General features: G+C 38.5%; 1 protein-coding gene across 2 annotated transcripts; it reads left to right on the plus strand.

Moving 5' to 3' along the window:
* Nucleotides 1-2,850: 2,850 nt before the first annotated feature.
* LOC125014619 (NACHT, LRR and PYD domains-containing protein 3-like) lies at nucleotides 2,851-21,038 on the plus strand. Of its 2 annotated transcripts, XM_047595867.1 has the most exons (9): nucleotides 2,851-3,183; nucleotides 7,657-7,735; nucleotides 8,060-8,161; nucleotides 11,734-11,915; nucleotides 12,353-14,141; nucleotides 17,118-17,291; nucleotides 17,818-17,991; nucleotides 18,143-18,189; nucleotides 18,274-21,038. In XM_047595867.1, the coding sequence occupies exons 2-9, from the start codon at nucleotides 7,665-7,667 to the stop codon at nucleotides 18,804-18,806; spliced, it is 3,072 nt and encodes a 1,023-aa protein (XP_047451823.1). In that variant the 5' UTR covers nucleotides 2,851-3,183; nucleotides 7,657-7,664; the 3' UTR covers nucleotides 18,807-21,038. The 2 variants fall into 2 exon arrangements, with proteins under 2 accessions (XP_047451823.1, XP_047451831.1); XM_047595875.1 differs by lacking the exons at nucleotides 7,657-7,735; nucleotides 8,060-8,161 and having other exon boundaries at nucleotides 2,852-3,183; nucleotides 12,306-14,141.
* Nucleotides 21,039-21,616: the final 578 nt, after the last annotated feature.

Below are 21,616 nucleotides of genomic sequence, written 5' to 3' on the forward strand. Positions count from 1 at the left end.
GTTTTACCACATGTATGTGTTCAGGGATTAGACTCTATAGCCACAACAAAACGATTAGCAGGGGCAGGATAGTCATCATCGGACACGATGGACAACCTAAGCTTCTCATAAGAATTCGCCTCCGTGCCATTAGTGTTAAAAAAGCTATGGCATTGGACTGTAGACTAGTAAAATTTTCACCAGAGGGTGTCGTTCCAAAGATTGCGATTAATGAGAAGGAGATGAAATATTTTACCAGAGTGAAATGTACCATTTTCATGACAAACTACACATTTAGTTGTTAGTCCTCTGTTAACAGATAAATTCTTTTTGTGCCTTCAGATGACGGTGAGCTCATCTGGACACCTCAAACTACAAAACAACCTGCTGCTTCTCCTCAACAAACAGCTGCTAAAACATGAAACAAGTGAAACAAACAGTAGTTCTCCAACAAGCTCCAGTCTTCTAATCTGCTTTATGTTTGAATGTACGTTTGCTGTATAAGCATCTCTATCAGCCTTATCTGTAGCACTTTCCAGACCTTTTCTAAACATATAACCTTGCACTTTTTGCTATTTTTATTATTGCACTCTGTGAACTGACATTAATGCCAAACTGTACATGTTTTACACATCTTTACGCTAAAGCACTTACAGAGTGGTAACTGAAGTTCCCCACACGAGTTGTCCTCATGATGAAAACGTTATTTGTTGCATATGTGACATCATGATAGACAAGAAGAAAGAAAAAATATCTCTTTTTACTCAGGAAAATGTGGAAATAGTAACACACAGTGACTTGGATAATTAACTTTTATCTGATTACTGGTTTGGAAATATTTACTTGTTAGATTAGTGTTACTGGAGAAAAGTGGTCTGATTAGAGTAAGTGTTACTTAGTGAAGCGTTATCAGCATCAGCACTGGCCTACGTGCTGCAGGTACCAGATTATGATCTTGATAGGTTGGACTTGAAGAGTTGTATAAGCTCACTTCATTGTGTAAAATATCAGATGTAGATGTGTCATCAAACAGACGGAGCTGATCAAATCAAATTTGAATCATCAGATTTAACCACACACATCTAAATAACAGCTGGAGCTGTTGATGTAATAGTATCTTACTCTGAGACTTCACTGTATGACCAAAGTAACTGCACAAGTTTTCCACCAACTAACTAAACTTCCTCTCCTAGCTGGCCTTTAAGATCACCATGGAAACAACTACCTGTAACCACAGTAAGTGTGTTGATGCTGGTTACTGACAGACTCTTGGCAGCTAAGTGAAGACTCTGTATGGATTTTTAAGTATAGTGTGTATGTGTGTGTGTATTTTGTACACCAGTTTTAGTGAAGTGTTTTAATTAACCTGCATTGCCAGACTGGGTTCTTGTTTGTATTTAACTGGAAATACAACCATTGGCTGAGTGTGTTCATGTGTGTGGGAGGGGGGTTGGTACAAGGTTCTGGGAGTGGAAGTTGTTTTCTTTCTTCAGTCTGATCTGGAAACAGTTCAAATACTTTAAAGTAGAACAAACAGAAGAGGAAGGAGAAAGTTTTTAGTTTTCATGTTCTAACATGTAGGTTGTGTTTCTTTGGGATCAGGTGTGATGTTGAACTAATGCTTTGACAATGACAATGTTTTTGTAGTTTGATCTTACATTTTACTGGGTCCTGTTAATGAGGACTCTCAGTAAACTAATACTGCCCCAGCAGCAAATATACAAATACATAAAAATCTCAGTGTGTTTGTTTCACAGTACAGCTTCAGTTGTGGTATTATGGAGGACTTGTGTGTTCAGCAGTAGTTTCAGATAGCTGTGTGTTCATTTTGTGGTACTGTTATTTTTTATTGTGTATTGCTACGTGTTCCTTTTATTTTGACGGTGCAGTCAGTAGTGAAGCTAAATAAGAGAAATTCTTTAGTTTTTAATTAGATCCAGTTTAACAGCAACACAAACTACATCCTCCAGAATGATCATCCAGGTGAATCAACACCTTTCTGACTCTGTTTCAGCATCAAGTGAACATTAGAGCCGTCATCAAGGAGGATTTAGAGACTAGTAGAATGATAGTGTACCTAATGTTTTGGCCGTGAGCGAAGAATTTAAAGTACGTTGTGAAGAGTAAAGTAGTAAAAAGTGGTAAATTTAGTGAAGTTAATGTGAGCTACAAACTTTGGTCATGGTACTTTTATTTTGGAGAGAATATTTTAAATAACACTGGTGATATTTGTCAGTTTTAAAGATGTTATTGTTGTGTTCTCACATGGTTTTGGAGGCAAATCCAAAAATCATTTAAATAACCTTCCCCCACCCTCAACGACAGGTGAGTATCTGTTAATGAACATCATCAAACAAGTTTCTGATGGTTTTAGCCACAGTTTCCTATTTAAACCTCAAACTTCCCTCCAGTCCCTTAGAACTGAAGAAGCTACTGGGATGAAACGTCTTCTCTAAACTCAACAAGTCCAGTTGCTTTTTGGATAAACTATGACCTGGAAGCATAACTAACTTCTTTCTGGACTTCTCTGCATTTTCTCCACTAGGTGGCATCAAATGTCCTTCAGAAGGACAAAGAAGGACAAAGAAAACCCTAGAGCTCAGACCTGATATGCAGGAAACAAGTTTATCAGAACTTATCAGTGTGACATCTGTTTTTGGTTTTAGGCAGTTAAAACATGCTTGTTTCTCCACTAGGTGGCCTCAGTACAGAACACAACACATGTTTAATTCATTTTTCTTTGGATCTTTACATTTTAAGCAAACTATGTTGATGAAAGGCAAATGTAAACTTTCATACTTTTATTTATATAGAAGAAAATATATTAATATTTACAATTAGAACAAGTCTATACAACAATAAGCAGAACAAGTTTTTATACAGAACAGATCAAATTTATCTTTATTAGACACCTCCCCCAGACACAGCCAGAACAAAGAACCCCAGAGCTCAGACTTCATGTTTGCAGGAAACATTTATCGGTGTGAAATGTGCATTTGGTTTGAGCCTGTGAAAACTCAGAATTTTTATTGTTGTATTGATAATTATTAACATTTCACACTTAAGTCTGTTCAGATAAGAGCAATGAAGACTGAAGCTACACCCAGTGAATTTACTCCATAGTCCTTCTGACAAGAGACCAGAGAGATTATTGATTATAAAAAGAACAAGGAAGGATTGTGACCAGTTGTCTTCTTAAATACAGTAAGTGTGATTCTGTTGTTGTCCAGATCATGGTATATGCAGGTAACTGGACTTTCTAAGAGTGGTTCCCTTTGTTTTGCATGTATGATCTAATTGTTACTGCTGAGACAATGGTGTTCAGTTGTATCAAGTAAAATATAGATTATTGTTGTTTAAAAAGTCAAAATCACATTATATTTTACATTTCTCCATAGTTTTCTATGTGGTTTGTTGGAGTTTACATTTGTTCCTTGTATTCTGTTAACGTGTAGTGAACAATGGACATTCACCACCACGTGTCCAAAGTATTAATTCATGTGACTTTATTGACTTGAAAACTAATAATTATGGAAACTGGATCAGCCAGAGTCCTTATATTAACTATAAAGAACTGATTCCTAGAGCTGCTTCTTTAATTGTGTTTAAGTTGAATATACGTTTGCACTGTTTGTACGCTGACTCAAAGCTTTATAATTATAGTAATATAGTTAGTAGTATAGGTTCCTGAACATTTGAAATGATTTGCAGGTAAAACATAAATTTATAGTTGATAGTTCCTCAACTTCCCTTCTCATTCTCAAGAGAATTTCTTCCTCTGCCGAATCAGTCTTTGTTCTTGTCCTTCTTCATGAAATGGCTTCTAAAAGAGAGAAAGTCACTTCATGTTATCACATGCATTCTGGCATTTTCACTTCATAACCTGAAGAAACTAGTCCAAGTTTAAAGAACATTGTCAAGAGTAGATGAAGGTATTGATGATTAAATTCCAAGGTAACAGAACTTAATATTAATGACAAACATTGACCATGTTACTTTAACCCTCCTAATGTGTTCAGTCACATCTGACTGACATACAGGTTTTCTCTCGTAAGAAAATGCAGTTAATTCCATCTGTTCATCAAACAATTGATGACTTTTTTCACACGTGGCTTCAGAAGACATGAAACTAATTTGGATTTTTTTTGTTAAATTATTTGTGTTTTTTTTTCAACCTGTACTAGTTATAATATAGAGTTCAAATACAAACACATTGTCAAGTTACTTTCCCACTATACAAAGGGTTTTAGAGTCTGACAGTTCATTATGTGGCAGCACGGTGGCTAAGTGAGTTCGTTATGACTAACACTCATGATGTTTCCTGTTAAATGAGCAGGGAAATTATATTTGATTATAAACATAATACATACATTATCACCTAGTGGGCTAATTTTGACTGCAAACACAAAAAAGTGAAATATTTGACAAAAAAAAAAGGTTTTAAAACAGTGACCTTGGTAAGCACTGAGATGAATTCTGTGATAATGTGTTTCACCTGATTGCTGGGTTGTTTCGATAAACACATTTTTGGGTTATTTGAGGTACTATAAACATGTTGCTGGGTTGTTTTGCATTGGGTCAATGTGGTTGAAAGGGGTTCAGTTATAGCTGAACACCTGGGTAGGTTAATATGACCCAACTCCTGGTTCATTCATTTTCCCGCTCATATACTGTATTGTTGAAATCCGGTTTTGTCTGGATTTGAGCGACAGGACAGAAGGAGAGTGAAGAACACGGCGGACAAAGGATATTTGATATTCACAGTTTTTCTAGACACTCCCCCTGACACGTGATGTTTGCAGGGAACAAATTTATCAGTATGAATCTACTTTTGGTTTTGAGCCAGGTGGTTAGTTGTTTGTTCACATAAAACATAGATTAATGTCACAACCACATGATCTTAACTATATTTTTCCAGTTTTCGTTGTGGTTTGTTGTAGTTCACACTTGTTTTTACATTCTACAGACATTGGAAGTTGAAGTGAACAATGGATGATCATCATCACATGTCCAATGTAAAATTTAGTGACTATTAATTCATTCCTGAACATTTGAACATTTGAAAAACCATCAGATAAAACATGAATTTATAGGTGACAGTTCCTCAAATTCACTTTTTCACTTTGTAAAAATAGAAGATGGAAGAAGAAGTTCTCCTCTGCTGAATCAGACTGTTCTTGTGTGTCTGAATACTTGTTCCTGTTATTCAATATAAAGAATTAACTCCAACTGAAACAGGTTCAGCTTCAAAGTTGATCCTGAAAAAGCATGTGTTAGAAACATTAAGAAACCTTCAACTTGGATTAAATTAGAAGCAAATTAGAAGCTTACAAAATGTGTTAATCTATTATATTTGTTGTATGGGTTCAGAAGAGTCCCTCCACAGCATTAGTGAGTGGCAGTTGGTGGTGAACCACGTGTTGCGGAAGCTGTTTAGCCACACACAAAGAGAGCCAAGTCAGTTTTTTTCAGTTTTCTGAAAAAACACCCTTAGGAAACAGAGTGTTATTAGGAAACATGTTGTAACTTGTTGTGAAAACTGTGAAGTCTGTCTGTTTCTCTCTCTCTCAAGCCAAAATTGTTTGTCAAACTTTTGTCTGTCAAACCAAAATCTCCTGAAATGATTTTCAAGTGTCCACTCTATGCAAGTCACTGACTTTCTTGATATTTTTATTCTACCATGATTCCCACAGGATAGTTTCTTTCCCTGTTTGAATTGATGGTTTATTCCAAATCAAAGAGTATCCTTATTGAGAGAGATGCAGCATCTTAGGGACTTTTCTCCACATCTCTTTGGACAGCTCCAGAATTGGGTTGTTATCTCTACCTGGGACATTTTATGTGGCAATGCCTCTATTGGCCCAAGGGGGGCAGCAACCTTGTTTTCCAATTGCATCCATGCAAACTGATTGTCAATTTGTTCATCCCAGTATTTAGCCCGCATTATCACTTCAAGTGATATTTCAAACAATTCTACATCTGGTAATGCCTGAATTACTAGTTGTGTATAGTTTGCCTACATTTATCCTGGGATTCTTCCCATTCCACAGAAAATCTCTAATTATCTGATTAAACTTTAAACTTTTAATTATGCTCAACTATAATCAGATAATGATGATTGTCTATGTCAGGGAGGGAGGAGAAAAGAAGGGTGATAAATTTGTCATCATCCAATACAGGGGCATAGGCACTCACCCAAATAACTAGGATGTAAAACAACCTGAGTGATACAGCCACAAGAATACATGACTCATCCAAGAAATTTTAACACGCGAAATCTCAAGTATCCTAATACATACATGTGACTAGTGAGTCACTTGAGGTCATTCCAGCTCTCCCAGATTACCAACTCTTTGGTCTGGTGCCAGTCAAGGCGTATGATCACAGGCCTGGGTCTGTTTCCCTGTCATGGCTTAGAAGCTCGGGAGCAGTGGGCCTGGTCTAGTTCTGGAGGGGATTGCAGCATTTGGTCCCCGAATATCTCAATCAGGACTTCAGAGGAATAAAGTCTTGGGTAGTAGACCTTCGATGGACTCAGGCAGGCCAACAATCCTGACATTGTTACGTCGGCTTTGTCCCTCCAAGACGATGACCTTGGTTTTGAGCTTGGCACAAGCCTCTGTTACAGTGAAGCATGATACTTGTTATATGGGTACCTGTGTACGTTCTTCATTTCGATTGGCATTGCTCTCCAAACTCACAATTTGTTTGTGACATGTATTGTGTCTAGTTTAGCCTCAGGAGAGGTAAACACTGACCTAGGCTCAGCAGACAACACTACTGATATGGACTGGCAGTGCTCCTCCAGCAAGTCAGTCAGAGCAGGCATGCTAATTTGGCTAGCAACGGTGGAAGACTTGTCTCTATTGGTCTTTGTCATTAGCCAGCCTGGTTCCAGAGACCATGCCGTGTGTAGAAGATGTTATTTACTATTAATAAAGAGTCGAGTTGGATATTTAGAGTTTAGAGATTTCATGTTGATAGCTGGTACAGGCTCCAGGCCCCGGCAACCCTCTAGAGCAGGGCTATTCAATTACAAATTCAGTTGGGCCACATTTTAAAACCTCAAAGTTCAGTGGCTCACAAGCAGCATTTGGTCATGTCTGACCCAGGCCCATCTCAAAGTGCATATAAAAACACCAACAAACACAAACAAAAAAAATAGCTATTACTGCACAGACCTATTATAGTAGCCTAGCCATAAGATTTTGTTTTATATAGCTATATATGAGTGTCATCAAAAGTGCTAACAGTAATTAACGCACACATAACCAATGATCATAAACAAAACATCATCCAGGCCCTACAAATCAAACAACACAAATCATTAGTATTATGTAGCCTACAACACCAAACCTAGTAAACAAACACAGAAAAGGCGCATCCCTCCCTCGTACAAAAGGGGAGAGGCAGAGGAGGGAAAACACAGAAATAAACATGTGAATAAACAAAAACACCTTCCACCCTAACCGAAGGTGCAACTAGTCAGATATGTAACACAATGAAATTACCATGCATTGGAGCTCCGGTTATAAGAAGCAACTAAACTTTGTACTTGTGTGGAAGGTACAGGGTTTTTGAAAGTGGTGCCTCCGAACGTTATAATCTTTAAACACCGCTAATTGTATAGGGCTGCTCTAGAGGACGCATGATTATGAAATGACTTTTCTTCTACAGTTGCAGACATGTCTGAGAAGAAGAAGAGGAAGCGGTCAACATTGAGCAAGTCCCTTGAGCTCTGTGACCCATCAGTCAGGTAATATTTACCTGATTGTGTATTATCAACATGAGCAGGCAAAAAAATGTCAAGTGACAATTCTGCTCACTAAAACAAGAAACTGGAATGTTAATATAGTCCATATAGTGTGTGTCCTGTATTTGAAATTTGAAGCAATTCTGCTTATGTTTCTCAATGTTTTTGCACAACTGCCATTGTAAAATTGGTTCCACTGTGTTTTAAGTATGTGTACATTTAGGTTTGTACTTGTGTAATGTTTCTCCAGAATTTTTGTACTTGCACAACTGCAGTTGTGACATCTCTCTTAATAATTGAATGAATTAATAATGCCTCCTTTTATAGTTCACAGATGAATGAAGATGAAGAGTTTCCGCAGCCCAGCTGTGTCTCCATGAAAAGTGATCGATCCATGGGAATACCATATAACTTTGGAAATGACAGAGGGTACTTGCAAACCTTGCTGATTTCATGCATGTGCTTGAAAAACAAAAAAGACCAGGATTTAAAGCTATAAGCAACTGTCCGTGTTTGCAAGTAATTTGTTAATTTATAACTAATGGAACGTAATAGACTGCACAATCCACTCTAATCCATTCAACCATGCTGGGTGTTTGAGACTAGAGAAGCTATTCTTTTCATTAATACAAAGCATCGCATAGCTTGAGCTAAACAATGAATTTCAGCAGAGAAAACATGAACCCAAATTTCGAATTTCACTATCAGAATTACTTGCTAAATATTTCATAAAATCCAAAAACAACAACAACAAATACGAATACAATGAATACAAATGAAGTTATGGTGCGACTTTATTAAAACTTAAACCTCACATAGCTTTGCATTTGTAAACAGCTGCAACATCCTAATGTTTGAAATAAAAGTGCAACTTGGTGCAAATATTTAAATTAAATAATTTCAGTGTATAAACAGAAAGTCACATTATACCTCAATGACATTGCAAAGCTGCAATAAATAATTTTATGAATTAACATAAAATAATAGCATCTCCGCTAGAAGAATGTCCCACATAGCAAATCATTTTGGCTTTCTTATGGCATATGTTGGCCTCTTTGGGGTTGTTTTGGCAAAGAATTGGGGGTTTGGGTCAGCTTTGGTTCCGTTATTGTCTGCCATAATAATAAAAATGGCGTGGGACCGTAATGTGTTTGAGCGGGATCACATTTCATGGTTTATGGGAGCGCTTTGGCACCTGTCCGGCTTCTTCTATTTTTTTTTTTTTAAACCGTGTTAAGGAGAGAGGCAGTCCCACATCAGTTCCTCAGCGTGAATACTGAAGGTGAGTACGTTTCTCCTCTCTCAAAATTAGTTTGTTTCTACTAACCACACGTTTCTTGGTTTTGTTTGAGATGCTGGTCAGGAATGCAACTTACATTTTATAGAATGAATATCATTATGACAGGTGGAGGTTTAAATTCAATTTTGATCCTATCGTTTGTGAATGCTAGTCATCTCAGTCTGGCTAGATATTTTAGCTATAATCTATCAATCTGATTAGGATAATATGCCTTGAGTTGACCACGCATGGTCAGTTTAATTTACCAGCGAGATTTCAGAAAGCATTTCATTTAAAAGTGCAGCAGGCTAAATCGTTAGCTAGCGCTAGCACTAGCTTGTTCAGGATGAGCATAAATCTTTATCGATAGAGGAATTAAAAAAAACTATGGCTGAGCAAATAAACTGAAACGAAAACTGTCTGACAACAAGAGTACATGTTCTCCTGAGCACAACGTTACTGTCAGTTAGTGTGGAACTGAAATGGTCCTGGTAAGGTCGTCATGATGTCGTATACACAAACTAGGTCTCTAGTGCTTAATATAGAAAAGCAACCCCAAATTATGTTGAACCTTAACAATATCTGTAGAGGCTTTTTTCTGAAAAAGTTCATGGGTGCCAATATTTTCTTTGCAGTCATTGCTTGATTATCTACTACTACTTTTTTAAACTAAACTATATGTTTTTCTTATTTTCAGCTCTTCTGTGAGAGGTACTGGTTAATCAAGAAATTATAATGGACCAGCAGAAGAACATCATTAGAATGATAGAATGGACAAGACATCCACCAGTGGAGTTACAGGGATTCCCACTATATAAACTACTTTCCATTGGAGGATTGGAGCTTGTCCTGTACGCCCTGCGACTGTTTCATTTTGAAGTTGTAATCCTAATTTCTAATCTATTTCTAAAAGCCGGTCATCATACTTGCCTTGGCAGGAGGGTGAAAACATTCAAGTACACCGTGTCCACACTTAGGGACTTTTCTTTTGCTTTTCTAAGTAGAATTAAACAGATGCTGTAAAACGCAATCCCGTCCCGCCCCACGATTGCTGATGCCATAAGGTGGGTTTACTGTGCTGGGGACAGAGAAGAGGAGAGGAAAAAAATCATCTGCCAGCAGCCAGCTGAGGGCGGCATACAGAATGAAAGTTTTAAAAAACATTTTTAAATAAATGTCTTAAAATGCACTCTGTTGTGTTTTTGTTGTTTTTTATAGATACAGTTAATTCATTAATGGCATATGAGCCTAGAATACTAGCACATAGCTTCCACATGAATAACTGAATGAATGGATAAATATATAAACATATAAATAAACAAAATAAATCAAATGGAAAAATAAAAAACACTTTGACATCAGTTTGGTTCAATTATGGTATTCTTTTGGGTCAGTTTAGTCTAGTTTTTGTCAAGGTCAAGGGGTTTTGGGCTCTCTTTGCGATAGTTCTGGCAAAATTTGGAATTCCAAAACTGGCTGAGTTTTGTCATTCTTTTGTCATGCCAAATTTGGCCCAAATTTGGGCCAGCAGTCATTCCAACGGTTTGCCAAAATGGCAAGCAACATTTGGGCCAAAATGATTCTATCTGGGGTAAGTAGAAGTTACACATGGCTTCTTAAGACACACAATCAAAACAAAAAACTAGACTATACACCTGATTTGCTGCACCAAAACAAAAAAAGGAACAACCCCTTGAGACACTCGTTGCACTCAGCTGTTTGACTTTTCTCCTCCGTTAGAGCTGGACAATTAATTGAATTTTGATCGTGATTTCGATTTTGGCTTCTCATGATCATAAAAACACTGTAGTTGAAGAAAAACGATTCATGTGCTGCGCGGCGTGTTTGCAAGTTCCTGCGCTGTAAAAGCACTACGAACGCACCTCTGTCACGTGCAGCAAGTGTGACGTGTGTGGATCAATTGTGGAAAGAGCGATTGACAACATGGCAGAAAGCAACCTGAGCCTTTAGTTAAAAGAAAGGTAGGACAACTTCAGACATTCAGAGACATTTTGGATTCAAATTGTCAGACGTGGAGCAGGAGATTGTTTGCAATGTTTGTTGCGCCGTCCATATCCCACCGGCTCTCTTGGCGACAGTGAGAGATAACGGAGGCTGTTACATTTATGCTATAAAAAGTTTCGTTTAAAGTTGAGTTTTGGTGGTTCAATAAATACTTTTTTTTTTTAAATCAATGAATAATCGTGTTTATTAATCGTGATTTCAATATCGATCAACATAATTGTGATCATTATTTTTTCCATAATCGTCTAGCCCTGTGTAAAGTAATTCCACACGGCAGACATCCTAAGTCCATCAACTAAGCATCACATGGTGACTTGCCTGACAGAATCTTAGCCATGTGCCCTTATCCAGTGGGCTAATTGTGGTACTGCAGATAACAAACAACAACACAGCCACCTTACTCAACAAGATCCAAGAATATGTAACATGTGTTGGTGATTATCAGCCATATGGAGGAAATATTCATGTGCCTAATGGTAGAATTTGATGTGCAGGTTAAACAAAGTGTTTAAAGGCTGAATTGTGTGTGTATTGCTTCCTGTAGTGGGAATCAGTAGTATTTTGTAACCAGATTCTCTTCCAAGATGTATAAACCCAGTGTGGCACGCAATGGCACGACGGCTTCATAATTCTATGAGGCATGGCAAATTTTTGGTCTTGGCCTCAACAGAAGTGTGTTCCTTTGTTTTCCATACAGCCACCAGGAGGAGAAGTTAAGCAGCTGTTCATATAAGGAGGCTTCAGAAAAGGCTCCAATTCTTTTCCTATGTGGACACCGTTCATGCATACAGTGTGTGAGGTCAGATCAGGATTCAGCAAGAGATCGGCCCTGCCCTGAGTGTGAAGAGAAATTACAACATACCATCGACCAAGACACAGGTAAGTTTGATGGCATCTAGCATAATGTATCCATTAATTCAGTCAATACTAGTCAACTACTTCTGATGAACCACATAATAAATCTGTGACAATGTCAAGTACAAGTAGCGCTGCTTGACACTGCACAATAATATACAATGCTGGAAGATTCCAGGTGCTATCCAAACTCAGGATAGCATACATTTAAATCCAAAAAACAAACTGAAACAAGGACAACTGAACTTAAATACATTTTGTCACTCCTCCAAGTAGCATCTTTAGTTAATGGGAACATCTGTAGGTGTTGCTCACACACAGTGTTTTGGTTACAGCATGACTATGATGATTGAGAACCTTCCCAGAAGTCATACTTTCAACATGTCAACTGTGACTTTTCCTTCATCAATGTAGGTCCTGCCATCTACAAGCCTGAAGTAAAATGTTGCATTTGGTTACAGGAAACATCCTTGCTGGGAACACAAAGAAGAATCTAAAAAATTGGATGAAAAATAAGTTTACTTTGACATCTGAAGGTAATGGTGACCAAGAAATATCACTGCAGAGCATCTACACAACCCTCTACATCACCACCACAGAGTGTGAAGGGCCACAAGAAGAACACGAGTTCAGACACCTTAAAAGTAAACTTAAAAGGCAGTCATCACAAGACTACTCAGTCAACGTCCGTGACATCTTCAGGTGCCTGCCTGGGCAAGAGAACCCCCACAGAACAGTTCTGACGAAGGGTGTCGCAGGGATTGGAAAATCATTTACTGTGCAGAAATTCATCCTTGTCTGGGCTGAGGAGGAAGCCAACCAGGACGTGGATTATGTTTTCAGTCTTGCTTTCCGAGAGCTGAATTTGGTCACAGGTGAGAAAAGCCTGCACAAGCTCCTGATAGATTTCCATCCTGTACTCCACAGTCTGAAAGAGTCAGAGGATTACATTAGAACCAAGATTATCATCATCCTTGATGGCCTGGATGAAAGTAGACTTAGTCTGGACTTCGAGGGGAATAAGGTGATAACGTCTGTCAGAGAAGTAACATCTGTGAGTAACCTCCTTGTCAACCTCATCCAGGGAAACCTCCTTCCTGATGCCAACCTCTGGATAACTTCCCGTCCTGCAGCAGCCAATCAGATCCCTGCACAGTATGTGGACATGGTGACAGAGATAAGAGGTTTCAGTGACCAACAGAAGGTGGAATATTTCAGGAGAAGATATAGTCATGATTCAGGTCTTGCTGAAAGGATAATATCACATATACAGTCTTCTCAGCCTCTTGGCATCATGTGCCAGATCCCAGTCTTCTGCTGGATTTCTGCAGTCTTATTTAAGGAGGTCCTTGCGGGAGATGAATACACTGAAATTCCCCAGACACTGACAGGGATGATGGCACATTTCCTGTTTGCCCAGACAAAACGTAGGAACAGAAAATACGACAAAAAGACTGGGGAGAACAAAGAAGAGCTTCTGAAGACACACAAGGAATTTCTTCTGAAACTCGGCAAGCTTGCCTTTGTTCAGCTTCAGGAGAACAAACTCATCTTTTATGAGGAAGACCTGGAAGAATGCAGCATTGACTTAAAAGAAGCATCTATCTACTCTGGATTTTGCACCACAGTTATTAGAGAGGAAGATGTCTTTTCCCAAAAAAAGGTCTTCTTCTTTGTGCATCTGACCATACAGGAGTTCTTTGCAGCTCTCTATGTCTACAACTGTCTGACAACCAACAATACTGCAGGTCTAGGCAACTTCCTGAGTCAGGAAGATAAAGAACACACTTTACTTGATCTTCTAAAGATGGTGGTTAACAAAGTGTTGGAGAAGAAGAATGGACATCTGGACTTCTTCCTGAGATTCCTCCTTGGCCTCATGGTTGAACCCAACCGAAGAATCCTTCAGGGACTCCTGATCCCGCCAGACCCAAGTCAAGATGCCGACAAGAAAATCTTGACTTACCTGAAATCCATCCGGAGGAAGGGTATCTCTCCAGACAGTTGTATGAACCTGTTCCAGACCATGGTCGAGATGAGAGACCACAAAATCAAAGATGAGATTCAGGAATATCTCAAAGTGTTAGATCATTCAAAGGCAGAGTTGACTCCCCTGCACTGCTCTGCACTGGCCTACGTGCTGCAGGTTTCGAAGAATGATCTTGATGTGTTGGATCTGAAGAGTTATAACACATCAGAGGAAGGCAGAAGGAGGCTGATACCAGCTGTGAGGAGCAGCAGAAAAGCAATGTAAGTTCACTTCTGTCAGTGCATTTACATGCACAGCTTTATTGCGCTATGCTCGAAATTCGACTTTCTGAATGCGGTTCATGTCCTAGTTTACATACAAGAGAGAAAATCAAATAACTGATGGGAGCGTGCCATCATCCTCCAGACTATGTGGCATTATGTGTCTTTCCAGCGGATTAATATGGCCCCCTTTCCAGTTGCACTATTATGTCATATAACAAACAACTGGAGTCGTTCATGCAGTAGACCGGCATTTCAAACAATAACAAGATGAATAATAGTACAGCTTTTTCAATCTTGTACATAATGTGCATGTTACCTATGGTGCGGATAAGTTGCACAATATCCCTCACGTGGTTCTTCTTCCAGCTCTGTCTACCTTCTTCTTTTGTGACCTGCTTTCTTGGATGTTTTTGTTCCTACGTCATACATCAGTATAGTGGTTGTGGAGCATGTGCATAGACGTTGTCCAGTTAAAATCTGTTTTATGCGTATGCCAAGGAAAATTGATTTCCAATCACATTATCTGGGTGTCAACTATTTTAGTTGGACTAACGTGTTTACATGTGCTTAAGTTGTCCAGTTAAAGTCATACTAAGGATTTTTTTGACGTGCATGTAAACATACTATGTAAAATAGTATAGTAGGCAAATTTCCTTGCTTTTGTTGTTAACCGAAGACATTTGGGTTTAAAATCAAAAGATGAGTATGAGGCGAGAGTTCAGAATGTCAGCTTTTATTTCCTGGTATTTACATCTTGATGTGTTAAACAACTCGGGACATGCCACCCTTTGTTTGAACTCATCCATTTTTCAAGTGAGCAAAACTATTGGAACATGTAACTGACAGGTGTTTCTTGTTGACCAGGTGTTGCTTTTAATGTTGATTGCTCAAATATTAAATAGCTCTGCGTGTCTAGTCTACTTTTTGGGCTGGGTTGAAACCCAGTATGTATTTCTTGTTAAAGAGGATAAACCAACATGAGACCAGAGAGCTGTCTATGGGTGAAAAACAAGCCATTTTCAAGCTTGAAAAGAAGGAAAATCACTCAGAGCCATTGGACAAACATTGGACATAGCAAGCACAACAATTTGGAACGTCCTGAGTAAGAAAGAAACTACTGGTATACTGAGCAACAGACATCAAACAGGTCGGCCAAGGAAAACAACAGCAGTTGAGGAATATTGCGAGAGCTGTAAAGAGAGAAAACATCAGTAAGTGACATCACCAACTACCTCCACAGTGCAGGGGTGAAGGTATCATAATCCACTGTTTGAAGAAGACTGAGAGCAGAAATCTAGAGGTCATACCAAAAGATGCAAACCACTCATCAGTAGTAAGAATTGGAAGGCCAGACTGAAATTTGCAAGGAAGTACAGAGATGAGCCACAAAATTTCTGGAACACAATCTTATGGACTGATGAGACCAAGCTTAATCTCTACCAAAGTCATGAAAAGGTCAAAGTGTGGAGAAAGAAAGGAACTGCTCATGATCCGGAGCATATAGGCTCATCTGTGAAGCATGGTCGAGGTAATGTCATGGCTAGGGCGTGGATGTTCGCTTCTGGAACGGCTCATTAATATTTATTGATGATGTAACTGATGATGGTAACAGCAGAATGAATCCGAAGTGTACAGAAACATTTTGTTGGCTAATTTACGGAGAAATGCATCTTAACTAATTGGGAGGAATTTTATCATGCAGCAGGACAATGACCCAAAGCACACTGCCAACAAAACAAAGGACTTCATCAGGGGAAACAAGTGGAAGGTTTTAGACTAGCAAAGGCAATCGCCTGACCTTAACCCAACTGAGCAGCATTTCACTTCCTGAAGAGGAGACTTAAGGGAGAAACACCCGAAACAAACAAGAATAGAAAGAAGCTGCGGTAAAAGCCTGGAATAGTATCACAAATGAAGAATGCAATAGTTTGGTGATGATTTACATGCAGCGCAAGAAAATCAAATAACTGTTCTCCTCTTCCACACTAGGTGGCGATATGTGTCTTTTCAGCAGGTAATACCACGTTTATATGGCCCGATTTCCGGTTGATCTATTACGTGATATAATAAACAAGAGTCGTTCATGTGGCAGACCGGCATTTCAAACAATAACCAGACGGATAATAGTACATTGTACGTAATGTTCACGATACTTCTGGTGCAGGTAAGATCCACGCTATCCCTCAGACGGCTCCGTTTCTCTTCTTTTTATTCTGCGATGGGCTTTCTTGGACGTTTTTGTTCCGGGGTCACACGCCAGCACAGCGGTCGTGGAGCATGTGCACACGCATTATCTGATTGAAAACTCAGATTCAATCGCATTATCTGGGTGTCTCAATCGGATAATGAGAACTCCGATTTTAATCGGAGTTACGTGTTTACATGCACTTAAGTTTTCCTGTTACAGTCCGATTAAGGAAATAATTAGTTTTTTTCACGTGAATGTAAACGCACCGAGAGAGCGAGAGAGCAACACAAGAGAAGCTTTTCAAAGGTCTCTCCTTCTCTGATTGGCTGGAGTATGAGCCAATCCACAGCTCTTCACACATGCTGGCAGCCAACCTTCCACCTCTCACCTGCAGGGCTACAGCAGAGAGAGCAAGAGAGAGACATACACAAATCTATACACATAACACCACCAAATATTAAATGTTATTTACTTAGATTATTTGTTCCATTACTTTTGCTCACCTAAAAATGCTGTGGTGTAATACAAACGGTAATATATCCTAAGTTGTTTAACACATCTAGATGTAAATACCAGAAAATAACAGCTGATATTCTGAACTCTTGTGTCATACTCATCTTTTGATCTTAAACCCAAATGTCTTCAGTGAACAACAAAAACAAGGGAATTTGCCTTGCTGTTCCACTACTTTTGGAGGGGACTGTACACATATCCAAAATAAAATGTATTTGTCTATGGATTAAAAGCACATGTTACCATTGTCTTATTTGAACATTCATCCCTAGGCTAGCAGACTGCAACGTCAGTGCAGAGTGGGTTGAGCACCTGGCACTTGTTCTCAAGTTTTCCTACTCAGCTCTGAGAGATCTGGACCTGAGCAACAACGACCTGAAAGATTCAGGAGTCAAGACCCTTTGTGATGGACTGTCAAATGACTGCTGCAGACTGGAAACACTGAGGTATTGACAAGTATAGGAACAGATAACATTTAGGACAATCTAGAGATGCACTGATCGGTATTCGGGCCTATCCAGGTATTTTTAAAATGATCGAATTCGGACTTCAGCCAAGCCTGATCTTTAGTAATTATTTTAGATCTGCCACAAACCAAAACCATGTCCCTGCAGTGTAAAAATGGTTTCTTCCTCTTCCGTTTTAGTGGCAGTTGACTCCTGTCAAAGCTGCCAAAAATGCAAGAGTAAGAGGAACTGAAATCATGTGACTCTGCTGTGTGAAAACACTTTACTCTAGAAAATGAAGTCAGTTAAATACTTGATTCAACACTGCAACAAAAGATAAAACAAAAGGCTGTACTGAAACAACAAATACTAAACACTGCATTTAAAAGAAAGGAGAAGTTTATGAATTTAACATTCATATTTCTTTTTGATTGCTTAGGCCACTTCAACGGCACCATTTCCACTAATACAAGCCGATCATTTTTATTGTACCATATTTTCTGCACCAAATTTTGTTTCTTCTCAGGTTGTCAGGCTGTCTGGTTACAGAGACAGGCTGTGGTCATTTGGCTTCAGCTCTACACTCCAACCCCTCCCATCTGATAGAGCTGGACCTGAGCTACAACCATCCAGGCGACTCTGGAGAGAAGCTGCTCTGTGAGCTGAGGAACAATCCGCAATACAAACTCAGCAAACTCAAGTAATTATACATTATGCCATTACTTACTTCAATACTGAAGCGTTACAAAGCATTGATGGATAACTGCTACAAATTCACTACAGTGACTATAATGATAATCCTGAAACTATGAATACAATAAACAAACTAAAGTATTTGCTTTACATGTTAGCATTGAATATGGCGGAAGTCACAGAATCAAGCCAAGTTTCAAGAAATGTAAGTTTCATCATATATGGAATTGAAGGAAGTGGTAACAGATATCTGACCTTGTTACTAAATAAAGCATTTTCTTACTTTTAGATGCATGTGAGCTCACTTTGAAACCGAATGCAACACACAAGAACCTGCTTCTCTCTGGAGGAAACACAAAGGTGACCTGGGTTTTGGACGAGCAGCCGAATCTGCATCACACAGAAAGGTTTGACCTCTGCCAACAGGTGCTTTGTGAACAGGGCCTAGATGGGCGCTACTACTGGGAAGTGGAGGTGTTTGGACCCTTAAGCATTGGGGTCACATCCAGAGGAACGTACCCGAAAGGGGAGACAAGTGATATCAAGATGGGACACGATGACGAGTCTTGGTGTCTGGTTTGCTCCAACAGTGGTTATTATGTTTTGCACAACAACGAGAAAGTAGATGTGTCTTCACATGGATGGCGCTCCAGTCGGGTGGGGGTGTATCTGGATTGGCCGGCTGGCACTCTGTCCTTCTACAGAGTATCCACTGATAATCGGATCCATCTCCACACCTACAAAACAGCTTTTAAAGTACTGCTCTATCCTGCCGTTGAGCTTCACACTCAGTCTTCTGCTTCATTTTGTCAGCTGACATAATTAAACATTAATTGTGTTCACATGAGCACCAACTTCGGTCAGATTTAACCATATACACCTAAATAACTGCTGTAGTTGTAGATGTAATAATATACTACTCTTAGACTTTACGTATATGACAGGATTAACCACAGAGGTTTTTTACCAAGTAACTAAAATTCCTATCCCAACTGATTAACCTGTCTGTAATGGCATCAAAATAATTACCATAATAGCTTTTAAGATCACCATGACAACAATAACCTGGCAGCTAACAGCAATATTTTTGCCTAATAACTCTATACTGAAAATTTAAAATCATTTACTACCTTCCATTTTTTGCATATTAGCTGCCATGTTAAACTGCAATACTAGCCTTCACTGTTCTCTATGTCAAATCATCATGAATGAATATGTATTCATTTTATGCATTTACATTTGCCATAACCCAGCAGTGCACCGATTTTTTGAGGCATCTCCCTTTTTTGCCTAATTTTAATGAGCTGGAGAATAATACATTGTGGTACGCAATACACCGTCCAGATCGTCATTTTGGCCAATATGGCGTATCATCTGGGTTGTTCACGTACTACTACTCACTATGTAGCATGGTCATGCTTGTTACTGGCAGACTCTTGGCAGCTTACTGAAGACTATTGTTGTTTTGGAACTTTTAAATATTGCATGTGTTTTTTTTTCTTTGATACAAGGTTCTGGGAAATATTTGTTCAGTGTAATCTGGCAACAACTTAAATACCTGATAATAGTACAAGCAGAACAGGAAGAAGAATGGGCTTGTTAGTTTTCATGGTCTTTCATTTCATCTGGGCAGCTCTGAAAACATATTACCGGCATGTTCATCAAGTTTAACACTTCTGTCTAATAAATTTTGTGTGTGGTGACAGCTTGTTTAGTTTGGTATTGAGAAAGTAGTTAGTAGCAAGAGCATATAATCAGTAAATCCATATATCATCACTAGTTAGAAGCTTAACATCTATTTCGAACGGCATTAACAAACTGGTATCGACAAAGAGACAACTAAAACAGGCAGCTATCGCAGTGATAGTACTAACAGTTCTTCAATTATCCGTATTCCTTTACCCTCCAAAAGCTGTATCTAGCAGCAGAAAATGATACCAGTATTTCCTCTTGTGTTGCTTAATTCTTGTTTTGTTTTTTGTTTTTCTTCCCCTACCGAATGTGTAGCTTTAACTGCTGTTCCCAATTTGACCTTGTGGTTATTCCTTCACCTTTAGTTGATTTAAATAAGGTCACCAAAGGAACTTGGATTCACAGACAACTAACAACATTTGTTGATTTCTACAAGGAAAGAGAGGTCTATTTGTTAACTTACCCTGTGATACTGGCCTATTGTAGTTTTTGCATAAAATCATGTATAAACATGTATTGTAGAAAATCATACCGTAGCTGTTTTGTGTATGCGTTCACACTTGTAATACCCCAGAAGTGCACTGATTTTTTTTGATTGTATAGATTTAAGATAAGATGGGGAATGATGCATTGTGGGATGCAGTACATGGTGCAGATAGCTAGTGAAGCCATTTGGGAAGTATAGCAGGATTTTCTGATTACTTTTGGTCAAAATGTTGTGTGTTCATGCTACTTTTTTTTTTTTTTTTTTAAATTGGAAATCTAAAAATTGTCAAGTGTGTTCGTGTGGTTTGGGTAGGGTGGTTGGTACAAGGTTCTGGGAATTTTTTATTTTTTATTTTTCCAGTCTAATCTGTCAGCACTGAAATATCTTAAAATAGATCAAGCAGAACAGGGAGGAGAATTTGTTTTCATGTTCTAACACGTAGTGGCTTCTGTAATCTGGTGCTTTAATTTCTTCAGTGCAGCTCAGAAAACCTATTTGCAGCATTTTCATTGAATGTGTTGTTTAGTGAAATGTTCATGTGAAGACTTTAGATAAAACAGTGTTTGACTTTAAACTGTAGTGCTTTTTACTTTTTAATTTTACTTTTTATTGACATCTTGTTTGTGAACTTGACTTAAAGTAACACTTTTCAACTTCCTCTAAAGACATTCCAACATATAATCCAGTCTCCAGTATTTGTGCTAAACTAAACTAATCTGCTGAGTCAACTAAAATTAGTATAGATACAAAAATAGTATTTTTCTGGAAAAGATATTAAACTATTCCTTTTACGGTGCTTTTGTTTTACAGACTTTGCTCTCACGCTCATATGTAATGAATGTTTTTTAAGAATAAACTTTCTGGAAGAATGTCAACAGTGACCATTGCTCTTTGTTATCATGCTAAAACATTGAATTGTTGTGATCTTTTGTATTATTTAGTGTTTTCTCACAGTACGTTAAGGAACCTGGTCAGATTAAAGTCAACTTTATTGTCAATTCTGACATGTGCAACACAATACAGGATTGAAATTACCTTTCTCAAAGGCAACTGAAACAAATCTAAACAAAATGTACAAATGTTGTGAATATATAAAATATAAAGATATATCCTGTATGTACAAAGTAGACAAAAAAGAGAAACTTGACATGACAATATAGATAAAGTGGCTGATGCAACCCTGAGTACCTACCTTTTGAGAAGGTGTTACTCCAACAACAAGACAAACTCGTATCTAAGGCCAAAATGCTTTTTTGTTTGTTTGTTTTTTAAACAACAAATGGATCCCACGCATATGCGCCATGTAAACACCCGCACACAATAAGAAGATGATAAGCTCAGGTGACAGTTCGACCTATCAGTGGAAAGGATCTAAACGACACAATGGAAAATCACTCAGCATTTTTATGGTACACTGGTCCTGAACGAACATTTCTGAGAACAGCATGTGACC

The sequence above is a fragment of the Mugil cephalus genome, chromosome 1 (assembly GCF_022458985.1).
Source record: "Mugil cephalus isolate CIBA_MC_2020 chromosome 1, CIBA_Mcephalus_1.1, whole genome shotgun sequence".
NCBI lineage: Eukaryota > Metazoa > Chordata > Actinopteri > Mugiliformes > Mugilidae > Mugil > Mugil cephalus.

Excerpts from the sequence above, each read along its gene's own strand:
- LOC125014619 (XM_047595867.1), top strand. The coding sequence starts at position 7,665 with ATGTCTGAGAAGAAGAAGAGGAAGCGGTCAACATTGAGCAAGTCCCTT. Across the intron at positions 7,736-8,059 it reads CTCTGTGACCCATCAGTCAG|TTCACAGATGAATGAAGATG; the intron begins GTAATATTTACC and ends CTCCTTTTATAG. Across the intron at positions 17,992-18,142 it reads TACAAACTCAGCAAACTCAA|CATTGAATATGGCGGAAGTC; the intron begins GTAATTATACAT and ends TTTACATGTTAG.